We start from the raw sequence: 23,294 nt of genomic DNA on the forward strand, positions 1-23,294 counted from the left end.
CTCTCTTTATATGCAAACTTTGGCATTTTAATCATAATGTGTCTTGGTATGGGTCTCTTTGGGTTCATTTTGTTTGAAACTACCTGGGTTTCCTGGATGTTTCCTTCCACGATTTAAAGGTTTTATTTAGCCATTGTTTCAAGTAAATTTTCTGTCCCTTTCTTTATCTCTCCTACTTCTTGAACTCCTATCATGCAAATGTTATTCCACTTGATGTTGTCCCATAGGTCCCTTAAGCTATCTTCAATTTTTAAAATTCTTTTTTTTTTTTTCCTCCTCTTTGCTGCTCTGCTTGGTTAAGTTCCACTGCCTTGACTTCCAGATAAACTGATTATTTCCTCTGCTCCTAGTCTGCTGTTGAAACTCCCTCTAGAGTATTCTTTTAGTTGTTATATTTTTCAGCTTTATTACTTCAGTTTGGTATTTTCTTATATTTTCTATCTCTTTTTTAAGTTCTCACTGTGTTCATCCATTCTTCTCTGGAGTATGGTGAACATATTTACAAACATTACTGTGAACTGTTTATCAGGTACATTACTTCTGTCCAATTAATTTTTTTTAATGGGGTTTTTTATCTTGTTCTTTTGTTTGAAATAGTCTCCTCCTTTCGCTTGAATCTCTGTTTGTTCCTATGTGTTTCTCTTCAATTGCTTCAGACACATGGGGCCCAGAAGCGCAATTTCTCTAGCTGCCAGAGACAGATGCTTAAGGGTTAATCCCTGTATGGGATGCATGTACTGGGGGAGGGAGGTGTCACACAGCTAGCTGTGTTGGGGAAATGGCAGTGGCATGAAGAGGGGCAGGGTGCTCACTTAGCTGGCTCTGTTGGGGCTGTGGTGGAAGCACATACCCCAACCCCAATTTCTAATGAAAAAATCAAGATGTAAGAAATTAGTAAACTTCTCCAAGTTCAAATAACTAATTTGAAGTAATCTTGTAGACTCTTGAGCAAATATTCTTTCTATTGTACCAGTATTCTCCTTAAGTTTCCTATAAAGTTAAGCTAGAAATTGATTCCCACAACATTAGGTAAACAAACTAAAAAATAACTTCTTAAAATAACGTTTCTTTTCAATTTTGTGAACATATTAAGATAGAATGTTTATAAAATCTTTGCTTTTTCATTTGCTAGTGGGTAAAATGTTTCCAGGTAACTTTAGTTTTTTTAACTTTAAAGTTAGAAAATATCACTTTACAAATAAAACTTTGCATGCAGTTTTTTCCCCCATTAACTCAAAGGTATCAAGTGTAATATACATACTTAAATTCTAGGGATTGAAATGGTAAGCCATGGTTCTGTTTTTCATATTGGACAAGAAATGTAAAGCTAATTATGTTATAATTGCTCTTAGAAGCAGTACAGCATAATGGTTAAAAGTGCAGGCTCCTGAGTCACATTGCATGTGTTCAAATTCTGCTTCTCTCTTGTACTAATTCTATTACCTTAGGTAAATCATTTACCTTTTTATGTGCTTCAGTTTTGTCATCTGAATAATAGACAATGGGGCCTATATCTCATAGAATTGTTGGAAGAATAACTTAAGTTAACCCACATAAAGTGACTTAGAACAGTGCCTGCATATAGTATGTGCTTAAAAATGTTAGTTATCGTTATTATTAAAATAGAGTATTAACCTAGAGGGAAGGTAAAGGTTCTATCTAAACATAGGAGCAAAAGCCTAAGTACATGAATGAGGCTGGGAAAGGCTTGGGAAAAGTGGGAATATTTGAACTAGGATTCCAAGGACGAAGAGGCATTTAACTGGTTTGTAAGGCCACCTTAGGTCAAGTGAACAGTTCATGCAAGGGCACAAAAGTGAGAGAAAACACAGTAATATTAAAAAGAATAATATCTTGCTCTACGTGGTATTAATAATCCAGAATATTAGCAATGGTATTTTTGATATTAATAGCAGCTGCCATTTATTATATGCTTACTCTTTGCCCAGCACTTTATAAACACTGAATCTTTACAACAGCCCTAATTCATTTATATCCATTGGCGCACAACATTTAGTAGGGGCTCAATAAATATTCATTGAATGACTACCATCACAGAATGCAAGAAAATTGTTTTCTCTATTGTATGATAGGAAAAAGCCCAGTTTTAGGGTTGGTGCAGTGTTTATGATTTTTGAACAGAGAGAAAAATATATGAGGCTTGCATTGTTATTATTATTTAAAAAATTTTTAGCATCAGCAAAGTAATAGGCTGCTTTATGGGCCCTGAATGAAAAAAAATGTTTGAATCCCTGTTCTGCCACTTATTGAAGTGTGTGATCTTGGCAATGTAATTAAACTCCCTAAGCCTTAGTTTTCTAAGAAATTGAGCTAATGGCACCTACTACATAGAATTATTTTAAGAACTGTATGAAAAAAATGAATGGGGAGTACTTAGCCCTGCACTGACTCCCCACAAATCCCTGATGATAGCTATTATTATTATTGTTAGTAGTAGTAACATTACTGTATTTCAATGATAAATATCACATGACCTTGGGCAAATAATTTTGCCATCTCTCTGGATCTTCTAGGTGGGCCTAAAGAAAATCTACATAGTACTCTAGGTTACTCTTACCTAGCTGACTGACAGTCCATGTGTGAAATGCAGGAGTGAGCAAACAAAAGTTTGCCTCACCACAAACTACTTTAAGAGATCTATCAAGAAATACGCTTCATCCAAAGGTGGGGATGTCCTACATTTGGAAAGTGCAGAGGTGCTGCGTCACTATTTCTCACCATATAACACTGCACTCTGCGGAATGTAATAATATGATGAAAGTTCTTTGACTTCTTTAGTGATTGTTACATAAATGTAATTCTATTATATGAGAAAGATTCTAAGACAAACACATACATATGAAATGTATTTTAGTTAAGCTTCCCCCAAAAATATATTGAAAGTTAAACAATGTCAAAATTCAGGGAAATACCCAGGGGGTGTTTAAAATAGCTATGATTTAACTTAGAAAATGTGAAGATCACAGTATAACTTCATGTTATATATGACTACAAAATACAAGAGGCATACTATGTCCTCAACTAGTAGGAAGACTTTTCTGAATAAGCTGACCTGAAAAAGAGGTTTGGGGCTGGGAGAGTATATACAGACATAAATCAGTGAATTAAGCAGGACCATAATTTAGATGACAAAGAAGGAAGGAGCCATGTGGGAAAGAGCTAGCTTAAGATGGATCACTGATTACTATGTTGCAGGGTAATTTGGAAAAGTGGTTTAAAATTTTAGGAAATATTTATCTAAGTAGGAAGGTTTGATAATGATGAAGATGAAAGAAAAATGGTCAAATTTAACGACAACTTAAAACGTTTTTATATCATAGTAGTCTGGAAATAAACATCTAAACTTGGGGATTCAATTCTGCATAATCAAAATTACAACTAACATCTGGTACAGTATGTCAATTTTTCATCACACTATCATATGTGTCTGTAATGTGATTTTTTTCATCTTTGTGGCATATCTAGTTAAGTATGTTTTTAATTCATAGTGTAGAGAAATCAGAAAATCAATATAAACAAACAGAAAAACATAAAAGTACTTACCTGCATTACCATCATTTAGGAATAACCACAGCTGTGAATGTTTTGTTATATACTCTTTGAAATTTGTTTCCTATAAATATACAGATGTATATTGGCATGTGCATATGTATATATAAACCCACTCAAATATATCATCCCTAACAAAATAAAATTAGTTTAAATATTTTAATCCATAACAGAAAACTTACATAAGCAAACCTTATATTATCATAATATGAAACTAAAACGTTTCTTCTATACTATTTTTAAGGGGAAGATTATGTCCTATATTTTTCTTGAAGCAGTCCTAGATCATTTTACACAATGACCTATTTTCATTTAACACTCATTGCTTGTATCCTAGTTTATGCTGCATTGCTTTGTTGCTGTCTTTTTTTTTTTTTTAAAGGTTATTTATGGTGCTGTTTTTCTATTCCCAAATAAATTTAAAGCTTCCTGAGGTCAGGAATTATTTCTTTTATCACTTTCTGCCTTGCTCTAAAGACCTAGAATAATGCCTTCTATTTACCATACGCTTTAAAAAAAATGCTTAATGAACTGGGAACATACTTGTAACACTTTAAGACTAAGGATTGATACCCTTAATGTTTATATTATTCTTATAAGTTGATAAAAAACAAGCAATATAATAAATAAAGAATTCACAAAAGAAGGATAAATAACCAAGAAATACTACAAAACGATGTTCAACTTCATGAGTTATTAAATATAAATTTAAACAAATATTATTTAACTTTCAAATTGGTAAAGGAGTTTTGATAAGATAATATCCAGTGCTATTGATGGTTTGGAAAAAGACGCACTTGTTTAAAAACTACCACTGGATATAAAAGTTGATACAACTTTGAGAGGAGGGCAATTTGACATTATATATCAAAAGCCTGTAGACACTTAGGGACTTCCACTTCCAGAAATATAGATTAAAAGTACATTTCCCTATTCCTCCTGCTAAGTACAGCTACAAATCTTGAACATGTTATATAAAACCTCTGCGAGGTAGAAAGAAGAAAACAAACTGTATAGGGACCTTGGGATCAAAAGAACAAAACAGCAGAGTTCCCTGGCTTTTCTTTTTGCCTCATGTATCTCAGATTGGTTACCAGAAAAACTGGCAACCCAGAAATATCAATGGGCTCAGACCAAAATAAAAAAAAAAAAAAAAAGGAAAAAGAAAAGAAAAGGAAAAAAAAAGAAAAAGACCCCAAAGAAAGGCTGCTCTCTCTGGTCAAAGGACTGGGCATTGAGCAACCTAGCAAGACAGAAAACATTTAGACAATAATTGCTCTACTCCAGTCAAACACCACAGGAAAACAGAGGTCTCACCTCTAACATTCACCATTAAAGGCTGAATGGAGAGCCTAGACTTCCACCTCTCACCATGATGTAATGAGGTTCCACAACCTCATTCCTGGTGGGGTGGTGTCAAAGAAGGCCAAATAGGGTGCCAGGACTTTCATCCCCAGCAGAAATAAGAGTCCCCATCCTCCACAGTGTTAGTAGAGACTATTGCAGAATCCTAGATTCGCACCGCTATCCAGCAGTAACTAGGAACCGCTCCTCTGCCTCAATGCAGTGGTGTCAGAAGAGGTCTAATGGAGAGTCAGGTCTCTTACCACTGCTTGAATAATGAGGCCACACCCTCCTTCCTCATGGTGTCAGTAAAGGCCATGTGGGGAGCAGTAACAAGGCACTCTTTTCTGTTCCTCCTAGCCAGAGTGGAATTAATGGAGGCCTAGTGAAGAGCTTTTACTACAATTACTTAGCAGTAATGAGGACATTTTCCAACCTCCAAGTGCCAGCAGAGGCCAAGTAGGGAACCACACTTGACACCACCGCCTGACAGTAACAAGATGGCACCCCCTTTTCCCACCAGAGCAGTGTCAGAAAAGGCCTGCTAAAACAGAATTAAGATCTAAACAGAATTAAGCCCCATTATATAATAACAAAAAGGCCCAAGTATCAATCCAAAATTACTCATTATACCAAGAACCAGGAAAATCTCAACTTGAATGAGAAAAGACAATTAACAGATGCCAACACGACAGTTATCAGAGTTATCTGAAGATTTAACACAGCCATCATAAAAATGCGTCAATGAGCAATTACAAACATGCTGGAAACAAATGAAACAACAGATAGCCTTAGCAAAAAAAAAAAAAAGTCTCAGCAAATAAAGATTTAAAAAAAAATTTTTAAACTGAAAAATATAATTAAAATAAAAAAAACTTTAATGTATGGGTTCAAGAGCAGAATGGAATGTAGAGAGGAAAGAATTGGTGACCTTGAAAGTAGAATCACAGAAATAATAAAATATGAACGAAAGAGAAAATAAATTATATAAAAATGAACAGAAACACATGTAGTTTGCTCTCTTCTTGGTGCTCTTTGTACTATCGTATTACTGTTATCACTTTGGCAATATTCCTTTGTAAAATCCACTGTGCCTAGCCTGGTAGATTGCTCTTAACAGGTACGGTAAATATTTTTGAACAAAAAAATGAACGGAACTTCAGAGATATGTGTAACTATAGTGAAAGACCTAATAGTCATGTCATACGAGTCCAGAAGAAGAGAAGAAAGAGGGTGAAGCTGAAAAATACTCAAAAGTAAAAAAGGATGGAAATTTCCTAAATTTGGCAAAAGACATAAACCTGCAGATTCAAGCTGCATAAATCCCCAATAAAATAAATCCAAAGAAATGCATGCCAAGACACATCATAATCAGACTGCTAAAAATTAAAGACTAAGAAAAAAATTTTGAAAGTAGCCTGAGAGAAAAAAAATTACCTATAGAGAAAAGACAATTCAAATAACAGGGTATTTCTCATTAGAAACCCTGGAGATCAGAAGGAAATATAGCTTACTGTGGAATACTACTCATCAATAAACAGGAACGGACTATAGATACATGCAACAAAAGTTGGATGAACCGTAAGGAAATTACACTGAGTGAAAAAGTCAATCTTATAAAATTACACACAGTATAATTCCTTTTATACGACATTCTCAAAATGACAAAATTATTGAGATGGTAAACAGATTAGTGGTTGTCTGGAATTAGGTAGTCAATGTGAGAAGGGAAGAAGATAGCTGTGGCTGTAAAAGAGCAACACTTGGGATCCTTATGGTGATGGTCACAAGAATGTACACATGTGATTAAACTGCATACACACATTGTACCAATGTCAAATTCCTGGTTTTAATATTGTAATTTGGTAAAATGTAACTATTATAAGAAACTGGGTGCAGGGTACACAGAACCTTTTTGTACTATCTGAAAAGTCTTATGACTCTATAATTATTTCAAAATAAAAAAAATCTACACACTTTGACCCAATAATTCCACTCAAAAAATATTTTTTTAAATAATGGATGCTCACAAATATTTACCTATAAGGATGGCTGTTTTTTACAGGGCTATTGAGTAAAAATTTTAATAACGCTTTATCTCTACAGCATGGGATTAAATAAAAAATGCCATATCCACAAACACTGAAAATGGTATAAGACATGCAAAAAGATTTTTGTTGCATTAAGTATTTTTAAAAGCAAATTATAAAATAACATATAAAATGTATTGCATTTTTATGAAAATATGTTTACAGATACAAAAAACACACACAAAGAAACATACATCAAGTGTTTATCATCTCTAGGTAGAGGAATATTATTATGTATCATTAGACAGGGGATACAAAAATATTTCACAAATATAAAATGAATATAATTTAAAACACCAATGAAGAGTACAGTTTTATATATTTATCTAAGATGCTAACACAGATAAAAGATATGAAAAAAAATTGGTTAAAGTAATATGGGGAAATAATGATAACTGTCATGGTAAAGACTAACCTATATCACAAATCACTATAAAAGGAGAAAAACCTCTGAGCTACTTTTCAAATGGAAATTTAGTATACAGCAATATTGGACAAGTCTTCTTCACTCATTCTGTTGGCATCAAGCTCCCACTTCTATCACATTTTTGCCATCTTTTAGTAAACAGTAGCTCTATACTTGAAAACATAGTCAAGTTTTCCTTATTAATCCACTTCTAATTCCTATAGTAGTGTGAGTAAAATATAAATTTATAGAGGTAAAAATAATTCTAGCTAATAATATTGCTATGTCTCTCTCCTATAAATTTCTAAAGTCCACTGTTTGTTGCTACTCTCTTGTTGTAGTTTCGTACTATGCCTCTTAGAGTTACTTTCGTGTTTGTCTTATCTGTCCCACTAGATTGTGAGCCCAGTAAGGTCAGGATCGATTTCATATTCATCTTTACCTATCCTGAAATGCCAAGCTGAGTACACTGCATTCAGTTAATAATGTCTTGTTTCATAAAGTGTGCAATAAGATTATGAACACTTCAAATCAGGCATGTCAGCCTCTGTGTCTTCATAAACCCTATGGTACACAGTTTAGGTCTAGGCACAGTGATGTCTAATGTATACTTGCTGATTTCTACTTACTGAAAAATCTTTAAGAAATATGTAGTATAAGGCATAATATATGACAATGCTGGAAATAGTAATTTTAATACATACAGGAAAAAGAACAAAGTAGTCTCTAAGTAGTCTCATAAAAAAGAAATAAAATGAGGATTTATATATGGTAGAAGTTCAGTAATTGGATTAAGAATTCTAAGAAAAAGAAAACCAGCGTAAAGAAAATAAATATTGTGAAAGAATGTTTCCAATACTCTTAAGAAGAATTACAGAAAGACTTGGAAAAATCACAGAAATTTTCACTGGAGAATAGCAACAGTGCCTGTGAAGATTTAGCCACAGAAATGTTTAGAGGTTAGCGGAATGTATGAAGTGACTTATTGTAAAAATATACTACTCTGTGAACAAATATTGTGAATAAAACATATATGTATATATGGAAAAACTATAAACACGACCCTGACAACTATAAGGATAGCTGCCCTCTTTACTTCCTAAATAAACACAAAGACAAATAATCAGAATCTACTGGGCTTACATGTGCCTTTCATGCATGTCATTGTTGAAGAACATAACTCAATGATCCGAACAGCAGAAGTTCCTGGTTCCTCTGCTGGCACTGTCAAAATGGAAATCTTAAAAACAGAAACAAAATATCAGACATAGCTTTTAGATTTCATTTTCATTTTTTCTATTACAGTATATGGTTAACTTCCAAACTGAGTGTCTTTTCAAACATACATATAACATGCACATGTGCCTTAGCATCCAATTTCTACATTACATATTTATATATCATACATAGTGCATTTATGTAATTCATAGACAAGAAATATTCCAAATATCCTTAATATTTATTAAATGATTCACTTATTTTAAAAGGATACAATTATAAGATTACTTTTGAATTATGTATGTACTCTTTGAAATCAGATATTAAATCAATTTTGATTATTCATAACTAAAAACAGCAGAGTATTAAAAAATGTAAAAATGTTACAAATCTCAAAGATACTGAAACAAGCAAAGTATATGTCAACATGTACTACCAAAGTATAGACTGACATATACCAAAATGTTTCAAAATGGTTTCAAATTAACTTAAGAACTCCATTAATGAAACTAGAAACTCGGTATTAAAAATGAAATTGAAAATTATTATTAAATAATGTTTACTGATATACAGTATGCTGTCCTAGGCACTACTGATATGCTGCATGGCTTTATATTTAAAAGACTTTAAATGACCATCATGTCAATGTTTCTCTATAGAACCAAAAGCCTCAATATTAATTCTCAACCTAATCTTCAATCTGAGGAAACTATATCATTTCATATAGGAAATAATTTGCTAAAGGCAAAGCCCCATTTTCTTTTACCTGTGAGCATTATGCTTAGATTTTGACTGGTAATGTCATGTTGACAGCCCACAAAGGAAATGCCTACAAGTTCTCAAAATAAAATTCTTTTTTTTAATATAAAGCTCTTTTTTTAATTAAAATATAGTTGATATAAGATATTAGTTTCAGGTATACAACACAGTGATTTAACATTTATATACCTTATGAAGTATTCAACATGAGAAGTCCAGTAACCACCTGTCACTGTACATATACAAAGTTACTGTAGTACTATTGAACTATGTTCCATATACTGTACATTACATCCCCATGACTTATAAGTTTGTACCTCTTAATCCTCTTCACCCTTTTTGCCCATTCTACCCACTGCCCAACCCTCTAGCAACTACAGTTTGCTCTCTGTTTGTACTCTGTTTTGTTTTGTTTGTTCATTTGTTTAGTATTTTTAGATCCCACATAAAAGTGAAATGATACTGTATTTGCCTTTCTCTGACTTATTTCACTTAGCATAATACCCTTGGTCCATCCATGTTGTCGAAATGGCAAGATTTCATTCTTTTTTATGGCTGAGTAACATTCCACTACATATATATATATAGCCCATCTACTTTGTCCATTCATCTATCAATGAACACCTAGGTTGCTTCCATATCATGGCTATTGTAAAGAATGCTGCAATTAATATAGGGTTATGTATATCTTTTTCAAGTAGTTTTTTCATTTTCTAAGGATAAATGCTCAGAACGTGAATTGATAAATCGATTGGTAGTTCTATTTTTAATTCTTTGAAGAACCTCCCTACTGGTTTCCAAAGTGACTACACCAATTTAGCTTTCACCACAGGGCACAATCCCTTCTCAAAACATCCTCACCAATACTTGTTTCTTATCTTTATTATAATAGCTATTCTAACAGGTGTGCGGTTCAAATAGAAATTCCTTTGATAACCATGACTATCCTACTGTCATATTACTAGTATGTGCATTTGTGAGTTTAAGATGTCTCAAAAACTGTGTTCTCCATATTCCTCTTAACTCCTTTTGCTGCTGTACGTAATAGAAAATGTACTTTAGTATTAAAGAGAGAGGAACCACTATAACATATATCAAATGTTGTGCTATAAGTATCAAATGATTATGACTGAAAACATCAGCATAACTAGAAAGGCATCTTAAAAACTGCCCCAAGATGTAAGTACTTCTTTTGTTTTCTGTAACTATCATCCATATCTTTTTTTAAATTTAGATATAATCAGTAACCCCCCACCACAGCACTTTCCATCTCCTGAACTCTGAGAAGGTAATTGTCTTGAATCTCATAGAAATTATAAAAGCCACCAAAAGAGAATTCCCTCACCTCTGTACTACTGCTTCCATAAGATTTATCTAGACCTGTACCTATTCTTTCCTCTCTTTAAGTCTCATAATGTTCTTTATGCTTCCAAATTCTAAAAGAGATAAAAACATACAGGAAACAAAGAAAGGGTGACCAGATGTACATTTTAGACTGATCACTCTGAAGGCTATGTGGAAGATGGAGCATTTAAAGAAGACAAGATTAGAGGTAGGGCAACGAGTTAGAAAGCAGAGATGATGAATTCTGAAACCGGAGCAGTGAGAATAAAGACTGAGGGGAAAAGCAGATTGGAGTAACTTCTAGGAAGTCCACTGATAGGATCTGATCCACTGATCATGATATGTCGGAGATGAGAGGAGGTTGTTGTTGGCTATCAGTGCTATTCGTGAAGATGAGGAACACTGGATGAATAGTTTTAAGAGGGAAGATGGTGAGTTCAGCTCTGTGTATGTTCAGTTTGAGGGACCCTGGGACAGATGAGCAGCAGGAAGTTTGCATATGAGCCAACAGTCCTGGGAGATCAGAGAAGTGGCTGGCACCAACAATTACGCAGAGTTGAAGCCATGATTACATGAAGTCAAACAGCAAGTATGTACAAAGCAAGAGGTACTGTGGGCTGAAGTGAGAACTCTGAGGAGCCACAATATTTAAAAGGAGGATAGAGCCCACGAAGCAGAAAAGAAATAGCTAGAGTTATGAAGAGAAACAGGAGAGCGCAGTGTCATGGAAGCCAAAGGAGTATAGAGTTTCAAGAAAAAAGAAATAATCAACATTGTCAAATGTACCAGAAATGACAAAAACCAAAAACTGTCCTGTGGCCCTGACTATTATGAAGTTATTAATGAGCTTGGCAAGAGAAACTGTGGTAGAAATGTGAGAGCAGAAGCCAGGTTGGTCTAGAAATGAATAAGAAGGAAGGAGCTGGAGGTAGCAAGTATAGATAGTGTTGAAAATATTCATAAGAGCAAGGGAGAGATTAGATACTAGCTAGAGATGGGGGCAGGGTCAAGGGAACATTTTATTTATTTTTGGAACAGAAAATGATAGTATGTGTATATAGGTCGAGGGGAAAATGCCAGTAGTGGGGATGAGCTGGAAATGTAGGAGAGAAAGCAGGCATACAGGGTGGTATGTGTGTGTCAAGGCCACCTGTGAAAGAGCTTGACCTTGGACTAGAAGGAGAACCCTCTCATTAATCTCTGTCCTGGTGTAGATAAGTTGTGGGTGGTGGGGCAGAAGGTCAAGCAAGGGCTATTGTGTTTAGTAGGTGGCCTCATTTTTCTCAGTGAAGTGGCAAGGAGGGTTGAGAGGTTTAAGGAAAAGAAGGATGGGTAAAATAGTGAAGACCTGGACTAGGCACTGAGGGGAAAAGGAGAGGGAACTGTCTGAGGTCAGTGGAAGAGCTAACTAGTGGTGGGTACTAAGGGTCCAAATGAAAGAGGTTGGTGCCCCTGACTTTGTGGCGGTGCCAGTCTGTCTGATTGTGTGGTTTTAGACCTCAGTGATCCCGGTGGAGTTAACAATCTCATCCAGTGAAGGGATTTTCCTCTGTGGATGCAGTGGAAGAACGTGACTAAACAGGAATTGATGGTGTTGGAGGAAGAAGAGTGCAGATTTACCACTGGGTCTAGAACGTGGAAAAAAGAAGAGAGGGTAGAAGGGAGCTGGTAATCTGGGCGAAAACAGAGAGGACAAGGAATTGTAGGTCTCTCAACAGGTCAACGACCAGGCTGGTGGGGCTAAGAGAATGAAAGCTGAAGGATAAGGGGCAGATTAATGCCACAGCAGACCCATGACCTCCAAGCTCATCTGGACCATTAACACTGCCCATCCATCTGGCCATGAGATAAGTCACTGTTCAACTCCCCAGTGATTATCTGGCATCTTTTCCTGAGCTTTGACCCACCCCTACTCTCATATCCCCATTCTCCTACAACTGGTCCTGCATTCACCCTCTTATTTCAATGCATCTCACATCCTAACTAAGGGGAACACTTTTACCTGTTCTCTGAATCCCATCCTCCCCGGCCTTTACCTGGACCTTGCTGTATCAATCACTTTCCTTTTCTTCTGGGTACCTTCAACCTGTTATGCTCTATGGCTCCACACCTCATCAGCTGAAATATACACTAATCTTTTAAAGAAAAGAAAAACCTTCTTCATTTCCACATCCCTCTTCAGGAACCACTTCTTCTGTCTTACTCTTCACAGCTTAGCTTCTTCAGAATCGTCTCTATTTGCTCTCTTTACTTTTCCGCCTCCCTGTTTCTCTTTGACCCATTCACAAAACTCATGGTTTACTGAGAGATAGATAGGAGTCAAATGGCAATTACAGGATAGTGTGATGAATGCTATGATAGCTTCCTTGCTCAAACTTGTCATGCTGAACTAGTTGCTATTTATCCGTCTGTTTCTGTATCCTCCAGACTGCAAGCTATGAGGGTAGAGATGCTATTATGGTTAGCACCGTCTCTTCACAATCTAGCACACTGGCTGGCACGTAAAAGACACCCATTGTTTGCTGAATGATTAAAGTGCTGTGCTCATACACATATTTGTTTGATATAGTAAAGCTTCAAATTTAAGGAATTTTAGGAACCTATTTTTAGCAGTGAACATATTTTATAGATTTGACAGTCATACTTCTGAGTAAACTGATTTTATCAGTCACTGTAAAATATGGTCAGAAAGAGAAGAGGGGATACTTCTGGAGCTTAAGTGTTCAAAGTGAGGCAAACCATAGGCATTAAGTCATTCTAGAATTGGGGGTGAGGAGGAGAAAGAGGATACTGAAATGAACAAGAGAAATAAGGAAATATCAGAACTGGAAATGTATGTTGATATTGATTCACAGCAGGCCTAATGGTGGGCTAACCACCAGTGTTGCAGGGCTGGTTACCAGAAAGTCTTTCCCTCCAAGGTTTTTAAATGAATTCAATGAATTCACTGGGGATTATCTTTTTCTTCCCATAACAACATATTTTCAATTTCATAGACATAGTTGTTGAAAAACTAGAATTTAGTCCAATTTTCCTAGCATAAATCTGTTACATAAGACACAATTATTTGTTCTGCTGGAAGGAAATCTTTAAGAAACCAAGATTATTACATAATTGCCATTATGTATTTAAAAATGCATTAAACATATTAGCACATATGGCATAATACATTTATGCCATATTAATCTACACATATCACATGTAGATTAAGTTAGCAAACACGTTATTAAAAAGTACAAGACTAAAATTACCTGTTGATCTGAATCTGTTTGCAGTACAGATCTATCTGTAATAAGGACTGCCCTGGAAATTTGCCTGTAATGCACAAAACAGTTAATTGGTGATTCAGATTCCATGGATAAGTTTCATTTACAGTTATATAACCAACAGAAGGCATGTTTCAAAGATTTAAGTAATGATAAAAGTGTCACCTCCCCAAACAGAGTCAAGTTCTACTTTAATCTTTTCTTGGCTCATGAAAGGAGAATGTATGACCTGCAGACAAACCCCAGCTGATGCAAAGGAGTCAAAATTAGGCTAGGCTCCCCCAAAACCAGATGCTATAAGAGAACAGTGGTAACATATTCAATATTTTTTGTTTGGTATATATTAGCATCTTACTTGAACAACAGTTATATAGAAGTACCAATGTAATTATATAGCTAAATTTTCCTAAATTTCACCTTCCCTTGGACAGTGGGTGAAGGGGTGTCTTACCTGTATTGCACGTGCGAGCAAGTGTTCTCAGAAAAGTAACTGTCCTCCACGAGGAAATGCTTAGACATTATTCTCTGACCAAACTGATCTATGATTGCTTTGCATCTATGAAGAAGATAAGCATAGCAAGAAAGTTCTCATTGATGATTAAATAATTGAGCCAATGAACATAATCAGTTACCAATTTTGAATTTAAAACTAATTTTTTAGAAGATAAGATTTAAAAAATGTGTCCGATTTCACATTTTTGACACAAAACAGACATTAAACTAGAGAACATATATTCTTATTACAATTTGGAAGTCTTCTAAACTATAAAATAAGTGTAGGATAGAACTTATTTATTTTGAACGGCATTAACGAGTAACAACAATAAAGTTAGGACAAGTATCATAATTTAAGTTTTTCTAATGTTTAGGAACATAGAAGCTTTTCTTTTGTTTAGAAAAAAAGGCTCTTTTTTGTCTTTAGTACTAAGAAAAGGGGGAGAGAAAAGAAGATCAAATATCTTGCTGTATCATTCACAGCCTGTAAAAGCCACTAAAGGCTTTTTATTTTTCTGTTAAGTGTTGCTTTCTCTTTTGTTAAAGAATAGCTATCTGGTCACACGTGTGACAATTTTTTTTTTTTTTAAATAAAGAAAGGACTAGAGCTTCTTTTAATATCTGTTTCCACTTTACTTCAAAGGATGATCATAGAAAGATTTCTTTCAAGTGCTTTTTCCAAATAAGGAAAACACTTATGCATGGACATTATCAGGTCTCTGTCATCTGATATATGTTAGGGCAATGAATCATATAGAACCCTCCATTGACCTTCTTTCAATGTGTCTAGATAAAAGGATGAAAATTAGAATCCATCTCCTTGCAGCGCCACAAGTTATAAATGTACTTTATAGGGCTCATTATCTAAACTAATGGACTAAGGGCAACATCCTTGAAATGGACTTACCAGCACTGACAAAGCCAGTATGTAATATTTCAGGAACTATATGCAAATGCCTGCATGTTTGCTGTGTCTTTTTATTATGGAAACATTACAACTTACTTTTGTTATAGTTTCTCCTTTGGGGACCAGAATTATTTTATTAGAAATACACTTATATGTTGTTCCTCATAAAATGCAAGCAAATGATTTCGAACTTATACCATATTTTAAATATACTAGTATAAAGTACGCTATATATATCACTCTAAAATTAAGCCAAATGAGAGTTATTTACCCAGCATAAAGGCATTTAGAATAAAATGGTAAATTTTAGAACAACAGAGAGACAGAACAACAGGGAGATAAATTTAATGTGTATTTTCTCAAGGCAGATATGCTGGTATTCTTGAATAAATGACATGCCACTGTTGTCGGGATAGACTATGATATCGCATAATGTTAGATATATATATAAAATATATTTTAATCAGTTAACCACATACTAATACATAATATAATTAATATATTATATTACATTAATATTTGTGTTTTTCCTACCTCACCTCTACTTTCTTATCTCCTCACATTTCATTGAAAGCTCTTGCCTTACAATATACTTAACTAAATATATATAAGGTATTTATATCTCAATACAATATTTTTCAAAATAATTATTCGAAAAGTAAAAAGAATGTTTTAAAACATTCATATATAATTTAAAACACAAGGTACTTTAGGCAATGGAAAAGAGAAGTCTGCTGACCTGTCATGAAACACTGATTGCTATTTGTCCTGAAAGCACTGACAAGCTTTTTTTTTCTTACCTTTAACTCAGAGACTATCTAAAGTCTGGGCAGAAAAAATAAAAAGTAGGTATTAAAATCTTCTCTATCTTAATAGGGATTTGGGTTATACAGATATATTATTTGTTAAAACTCAGCTAATGAGTATTTAAGATCTGGGCACTTCACTGTATGTGAATTTTACATCAAAAGAAAAAGTGAAAAATAAATACTAAATGCTAGTTAATAATATGCATGCTGGGGTGTTTATGGGCAATTGTACTGATATCTGGAATCTACTGTGAAATGCTAGGTAAAAAGATGAATAGAGGGATGAACATTTGAGTAGATATATGATTAAGCAAGTATATTAAAATGTTAATTGTAGAATCTAGGTGGTGGATATACAGGTGTTCACCCTCAAATTCTTTCAACTTGGTGTGGATTTAAAATTTTTCATCAGGAAATGATGGAATAAAATTGGAGAAGGGGGTAAATTGATGTTAGCATAAATACTGAACTCTCAGTCTTTGCAAAAAGCTCCCATTTTAATAAATCACACTATTAAACCTGGCCATAAGCTATGGAGACCTTCTTGTTTTGTAGGATTCAAAACTCTAACAGGGCTGTTTCAATGGTATCTACAACTTTGGTGAGAGGTAGACATTGGTTTCAGAAGTTATAGCATTAGAAGGAACTACTGGGGACCAGTCAAAATGGAATTATGGGGGCATGGGGATTAGGGAGCTCAGCTTTGCAAAGGCAATATACCAACAAATGTGCCTATGCTGAAGCTTCTAGATAAAACAGTGATTCTCAGAGGAGGAGGAGAAGGAAGCAAATCAGAATCGCACCTGGGGGACTTTTTCAAATTATAAGTACCCCTGGAGATTCTGATAAACTCCCAAATCCCAGGGAATAATCACTGTCAAGTATGTCACTGCTACTATTGTACCTCTATGCTGTGCTAGGTGGAAAAAAGTCAAGAGCTATTGCTACAGAAGAAATATTGATTTCTGCAGAAATTGAGGTTATGGTCACATATGCCTCGTTAGTTGAGTATATGATAATAACAAGACACACCTGATAGTCTCATTCTGCAGTACTAAGGCTCTAGGCCTGAACAAAAGCTCTTCAAAGCAAGATACATTTAAGTAAGTGATAAGATTTGTTTTCCCCTCAGATACTTGACTTACTGTGATATATTTGGCCTAATTGGGAGAACAGTGAAGAAAGGAATATTGATTTGGGAACCTAGACTTAGAATTTGTATTATACGATTAATATAAAAAATTAGATGACATTTAAGTAACGGAAAACGGCGAAATGAAAGACATTAAAATACCCTCCCACCCACCTCTCCCACGTGAACCTGAGGAAGCCATTAAAGATTAAGAGCATTTTGGATTTAGTTGAGGGCCTTGCTGAGCCTTGTAAATAGCAAATTGAGGAGGAAAACGATAGGGGTTCCCAGTTATGGGGACATGATGACCAAACTGATCATAAGAATCACTGAAGCCAGATAAAACATTTCTAGAACTGAGCTTTCTAAATCAACAAATCACAACAGTCAGTTCTTGGTTCAATGATGCCAGAGCATAAACAGCAAAATGACAATAAGGAAGAAAACACTCAGCAAGATGAAAACTTTATCTGAAAGTTGGCCCAGAAGAGAAAAATAACATTAAAACAGGTATCTTATATCTATGATCTTTAGGATATCCCAACTAATTGTATGGTAATGAGTGCAGAAATAACATGTGAAATAATTAAAAGGAAAATATATTAAGGAAATTGGCAGATTCACAATCACTGAAGGAAACAAAATAATTCTCCCTACTCACTATGCCCTTCCATGCTTTCTCAAACACATCAGTCGACATGGCACCTCTTCAATGAAACCATTCCAAAAACGCTTATCACTCATTTCTCTTGGTTAAATTTGACTCCCATAGTTTCAAACACCATTAACCTGCTCTGACCAATCCAAAGCTCTGTATCCATATTTTAAGCCATTTATTATCTATCTCTGATTGAAAGGAAACATGGCAGAGTGTGAGACGTCCCCAGATCTCTCTCTTTGAAACAACAATAAACTGAATATCTAAAACTCAACAAAAAAATACCCAAACTGCACACCAGCATGTCTGAGCGTGGGATCTGCTCATAAGAGCTACCACAGGTCAGAACCTGGGTGTCGGGCGGTGGACTGGGAGAAATAAAGAAACTGTCTCTCACAGCCCTTGGAGCTCCCTGTAGGAGGCGGGGGAGGGAAGAAGGCATGGGACTTTCCTGAACAGCCATGCCTAGGAGAGCTGAGTTCCACACAACTGGTGGCAAGGCCCAGTCATCAAAGCAGGAAGCAGAGTGGCGGGACGGGCCCGCAGAGAAACAGTTGATTTTTACTGGCACTTGTTGCAAAACTGAGGCTGAGCTGCAGCCCCATCCCCCAACCCAGAGAGCTCCTCCCCGCATACCCTCTGAGAAGGAACGCCGTGGAGCCCCAGGGGAATCTGAGCAAACGCTACTGAAACTGTTGCTAACATTGACAGGGACTGAAACTGAGGGTAGCAAACATGATTAAATATCTACAAGAAAATAAAGGCATTACATAAAGGCATTATTAAGGCTTTATATAAAGCAGGGATCCAAGAGGCTTAGACGCCACCTACTGGAAACCAAAAGTGAAGTGCCTTCTTTGCAGCAGGCTAAAGAGAGACCTTTATATAATAAATCTTCTTTCTGGAAAAAAGCAGAATACATTCTCACTAATGCCCAGGCAGAGAAATAGTCCATTAAACACCATGAACAACCAAGGTGACAAGGCATCTCAGAAAGAAAGAGAAAAATTTCCAGAAAATAAGCTTATAGACATAGAAATATGCAACTTAAATGACAGAGAATTCAGGATGGTACTTCTGAAAAAAACTCAGTGAGTTCCAATACGAGTCATATCAACAATTTCAGGAACTGAAAAAACAACTAAATGAGCAGAGAAAGGAGACTGAAATCCTCAAAAAGAACCGAATAGAACTTTTGGATTAAAAAACAAAACAAACAAAAAAACACTGCAAGAGCTGAAAAATAAAATAGCATATATGGGAAATAGAGTCGACCAAATGGAGGAAAGGATCAGTGATATCGAAGACAGAAATCTAGAAATAAATCAGAAGGAAGAAGAGAGAAACCGAAAAATGAAAAATAATGAAAGAGAAATACAAAAACTAGCTGATACTATCTATTTCTGGAGAGACTCCAAACACTTTTTAAACCTAACATGCTCCAAACTGAGTTCATCATGCCTCCTCATCTGCTTCCCCCATGGAATCCCTGACCAGCACTCAATAGTTTCCCTAGCTCAAAATGTCTCTTCTTATATCTAATCTTTTACTCAACTTTCACTGCATCTTATACAGATTTCTTGAAATTTGCCTCTTCTCTCCATCTCCACTGATACTGCTTTAAACTCTTGTTAAGTCTAATAAGACAATGGACGACTGGCAAGTTGGTAGCTCATTTGCTCAAAATGAATGTGTGGCATAACGACAATGTGCTAATCAGTTCTAAGAAGTGAGAATAAAGATATCCTGTCCTTGAGGAATACCTGATATAATGAAAATTTAGACACAGACCATTATAAGACAATGCCCAAGTCCAGTGATAAGAGATGAGGACAGAGCGTCACACAATTACTAAGGGGAGGTACCTAACTCAGTGCTGGAGGGAAGGGGTGGAGTATCAGGGAATGATCTGAAAAGTAGTAGTATATTAGCTGCTTTTGAAGGATGAAAACCAGTTAAGCAAGAAAATAAGGAGAACACTTCAGGCAGAAAGGCAGCATGTGCAGGCCAAAAAGAGAAGTACAGGGAACCACAAGCAGTTCAGTGTTAATGGACAATAAAATGGAAGTGGGGACGTGAAAAAATGTATAGATGATAGAGGCTTTGTTCATCCCTCTTGAGAACAATGACATAAACATGGAGCAAACAGCAAGTAAATGGCCTGGGATCTAGATGAACAGAAGCACTACAACTAGGGAGAGAAATAATTAATCAACCTGCAAAGGTAGAAGGTAGGAAGGGGCAAACACCTGAGGCTGCCCAGTCTAAGCAGCTGAGTGGGACAGAGGCAGCGGCAGCAGCAGCGGCAGTGGCAACTAGCAGCTATAGATGCCTCTAAAAGGGGCTGTGTCTGTGAGCAGACTGTTGCAGTGATGTAACTGCTCGCTCTGAGCACCAGTACTGGGTCAGTTGCGTAGGGGACATCGGAGACTTATAGGAGGACACTGAGTTGTCAGAGTAAGGGTCTGTCAGGGACCCGTGTGGCGAGCTGTGGGCTATGCCAATTGTCAGCGGTAATGCTGATTGAGAAGGGAAGACTCGATGGTAAGATGCCCAGTTTGAAGAATGCACAAGAGGCAGACATGAGAATGAAATGGCAGGCACTAACTTTATTGTACGGAGCACACTTCTGTTTCTGGAAGTACAGTTTTATTGGGGGAGCACGGCATTGTGTGTACTTCTTCTGCTTCCTTTCCTTGTTCTCCCCTTTTTCTTTCCAGTGGACAGCATGGCGCCTCACATAGCAGAGTACAATAGTGGCATTCAGCCACACATGTGTGATAAAATAAGCTGAAGTATGTTTACATATATTTTCTAAATCTAGGGTCCTATTCTTAGCCGCAGGCCTGGACCACAGCCAGAACTTGGACCAGCCAGACCTTGGGCCAGTCAGGCCTGGCGCAGGCAGGGCCGGAGGTGAAACTCTTTTCCCAGGCAGGAGTACTGGCAGTACCCACTGTTCCTTTGTTGAACCCTCCCCGCTTCCCAGTGTGAAGAAACAGTGCCGCCATAGCTGAGACATCATCAAATTGGATAACAGAGGTTGCTCCACCCAGAGGATTCCCTGAAACTCCGCCTCCGCTAACTTGTGGCCCCACCCAAGCCACATCCAGTTATGTCCTAGGAGAGTCCTGTGCAACTTGCTGAGCAGCACCAAGACTCACACTGGTGGCAGGTGGCCTCGGATTCTGGCGTGGTTTCTTGAGGCAACTATAAGCACGGCATCTGTGCATTGCTTTCTGAATCTTAACAAGTGGCCCCAAAGGGGCACAGGCTGGAGCTAAACCTGGCCTGCAGCTGAACCCCTCTCAGGACTGTGCCACAGGAAACTAACTACACAAAGCCACGCTAATAAGACTGGGAGACTTAGGAGCTTTGATTAGTACATAGAAACAGACACAGAAAGGCAGCCAAAATGGGAAGACAAAGAAGCAGAAACCATATGAGGGAACAGAACAGAGATCCAGAAATAATGGATCCAGATGCAGAGTTTGAAACATTGGGTAAAAAGATGCTCAATAAACTTAAGGGAAGTGTAGATGAACTCAGTGAGAACTTTATCAAAGGTAAAAAACATAAAAATGGAAATGGAAATTTTAAAAGGGAACCTGTCAGAAATGAAGAATACTAATCTGAGATGAAGAGGATATTAGAGGGAATAAACAGAGTGGATAAAGAAGAGGACTGAACCACTGATATAAAGGATGAGGAAGCCAAGGACACTCATTCAGAATGGCAAAAAAAAAAAAAAAAAAAGGAGCAGCAGCAGCAGCAGCAGCAGCTAAGACTATAATAATAATTTAAGGAGCCTATGGGCAAAATTAAATGTAAAACTACCCACGTCATAGGGGTACCTTAAGGAGAACAAGAAGTTGAAGCTCTATTTGAAGAAATAATGATGGAAAACTTCTCTAACCCGGTGAAGGAAATAAGCATACAACCCCAGGAAGCTCTGAGAGTCCCCAAAAAGATGACTCCAAAGAGGCCCACACCAAGACACATCATTATTAAACTGCCAAAGGTTAAATACAAAGAGAGAATCTTAAAAGCAGCAAGAGAAAAGCAGTTAGTTACCTACAAAGGAACGCCCATAAGACTGGCAGCTGATTTCTCATAAGAAACTACACAGAACAGAACGGCATGGCACAAAATATTCAATGTGATGAAAACCCAGGATCTACAATCAAGAATACATTATCCAGCAAAGTTATCATTTAGAGTGGAAGGAGAAATAAAGAGCTTCCCAGACAAAAATAAGCTAAAGGAATTTATCAACACAAAGCCAGTATTACAGGAAATGTTGAAGGGACTTCTTTAAGAAAAAAACATGTATCCAAAAACATGAATAAAGGGTTGTAACTACATTCCTATCAACAAGTACCTCACATGGAAAAGAATTAAGTGCTCCAACCAAATGACAGAGTGGCTGAATGGATAAGGAAACAAGATACCTACATATGCTGCCTACAAGAGACTCGCTTCCGATTAAAAGACACACACATATTTAAAGGAAGGAGATGGAAAAAGATATTGCCTTGATGGACCTAGAAGGTATTGTGTTGAATGAAATAAGTCGTAGAGGGAGACAAATATCACATTATTTCACATCTATGTGGACGCTGAAGAACAAAATAAACAAGAACATCAACAAAAACAGAAACAAACTCATAGATACTGAGAATATTTTGAGGGCTACTAGATGGGAAGGGGTTAGGGGGACAGTGAAAAAGGGCAAAGGGATTAAGAAGTACAAATGGATAGTTACAAAATAGACATAGAGATATAAAGGGTAGCATAAGGAAAATAGTTAATAATGTTGTAATAAGTATGTAAAGGGGAAGAGGGGTAGTAGATTTAGTGGGGTGTTCACTTTTTCAGTTATACAGATCTCTAATCACTATACTGTACAACTGAAACGAATATATTATTGTACGCAAATTATAATCGAAAAAAAACCCTCATTGAATTGTACAATGTAAATACGAGCAACTAATTGTCTATCATATTTCAATAAAGCAAGAAGCAAAAAAAAGAACACAATGGGGAAAATTTTTTTAATTAAAAAAAAAAGAAAGTGGGGTGTGGGGAGAGCAGGGCTTGGGGTAGAGGAGAGAAGAGAGAGGCAGGCAGAGACCAGAACCCAGAGGTTCATGTGTCATGTAAAGGGTCTTTATTCTGAAGTGACATAAAGCCACTAAAGCTTTTTACAGAGAAGGACAGAGCCAAATCTATATAATGAACAAATCTCACTGTAATAATTACCTCATTAATTTATTTGTTCTTACTGCCCCACAGC

General features: G+C 36.3%; 1 protein-coding gene across 6 annotated transcripts in view; it reads right to left on the reverse strand.

Moving 5' to 3' along the window:
- CHM (CHM, Rab escort protein 1) overlaps window positions 1-23,294 on the reverse strand; it is a 198,287-nt gene that overhangs the window by 30,894 nt on the left and 144,099 nt on the right. For all 6 annotated transcript variants that reach the window (XM_023531195.1, XM_011361161.2, XM_023531193.1 and 3 more), the window contains 3 exons: window positions 14,449-14,553; window positions 13,983-14,046; window positions 8,554-8,650 (listed from right to left, as the gene is read on the reverse strand). In XM_023531195.1, coding sequence (XP_023386963.1) covers window positions 8,554-8,650; window positions 13,983-14,046; window positions 14,449-14,553 — 266 coding nt within the window. The remainder of the gene's footprint in view (window positions 1-8,553; window positions 8,651-13,982; window positions 14,047-14,448; window positions 14,554-23,294) is intronic.

This window comes from Pteropus vampyrus, unplaced genomic scaffold, assembly GCF_000151845.1.
Source record: "Pteropus vampyrus isolate Shadow unplaced genomic scaffold, Pvam_2.0 Scaffold63, whole genome shotgun sequence".
Lineage (NCBI taxonomy): Eukaryota > Metazoa > Chordata > Mammalia > Chiroptera > Pteropodidae > Pteropus > Pteropus vampyrus.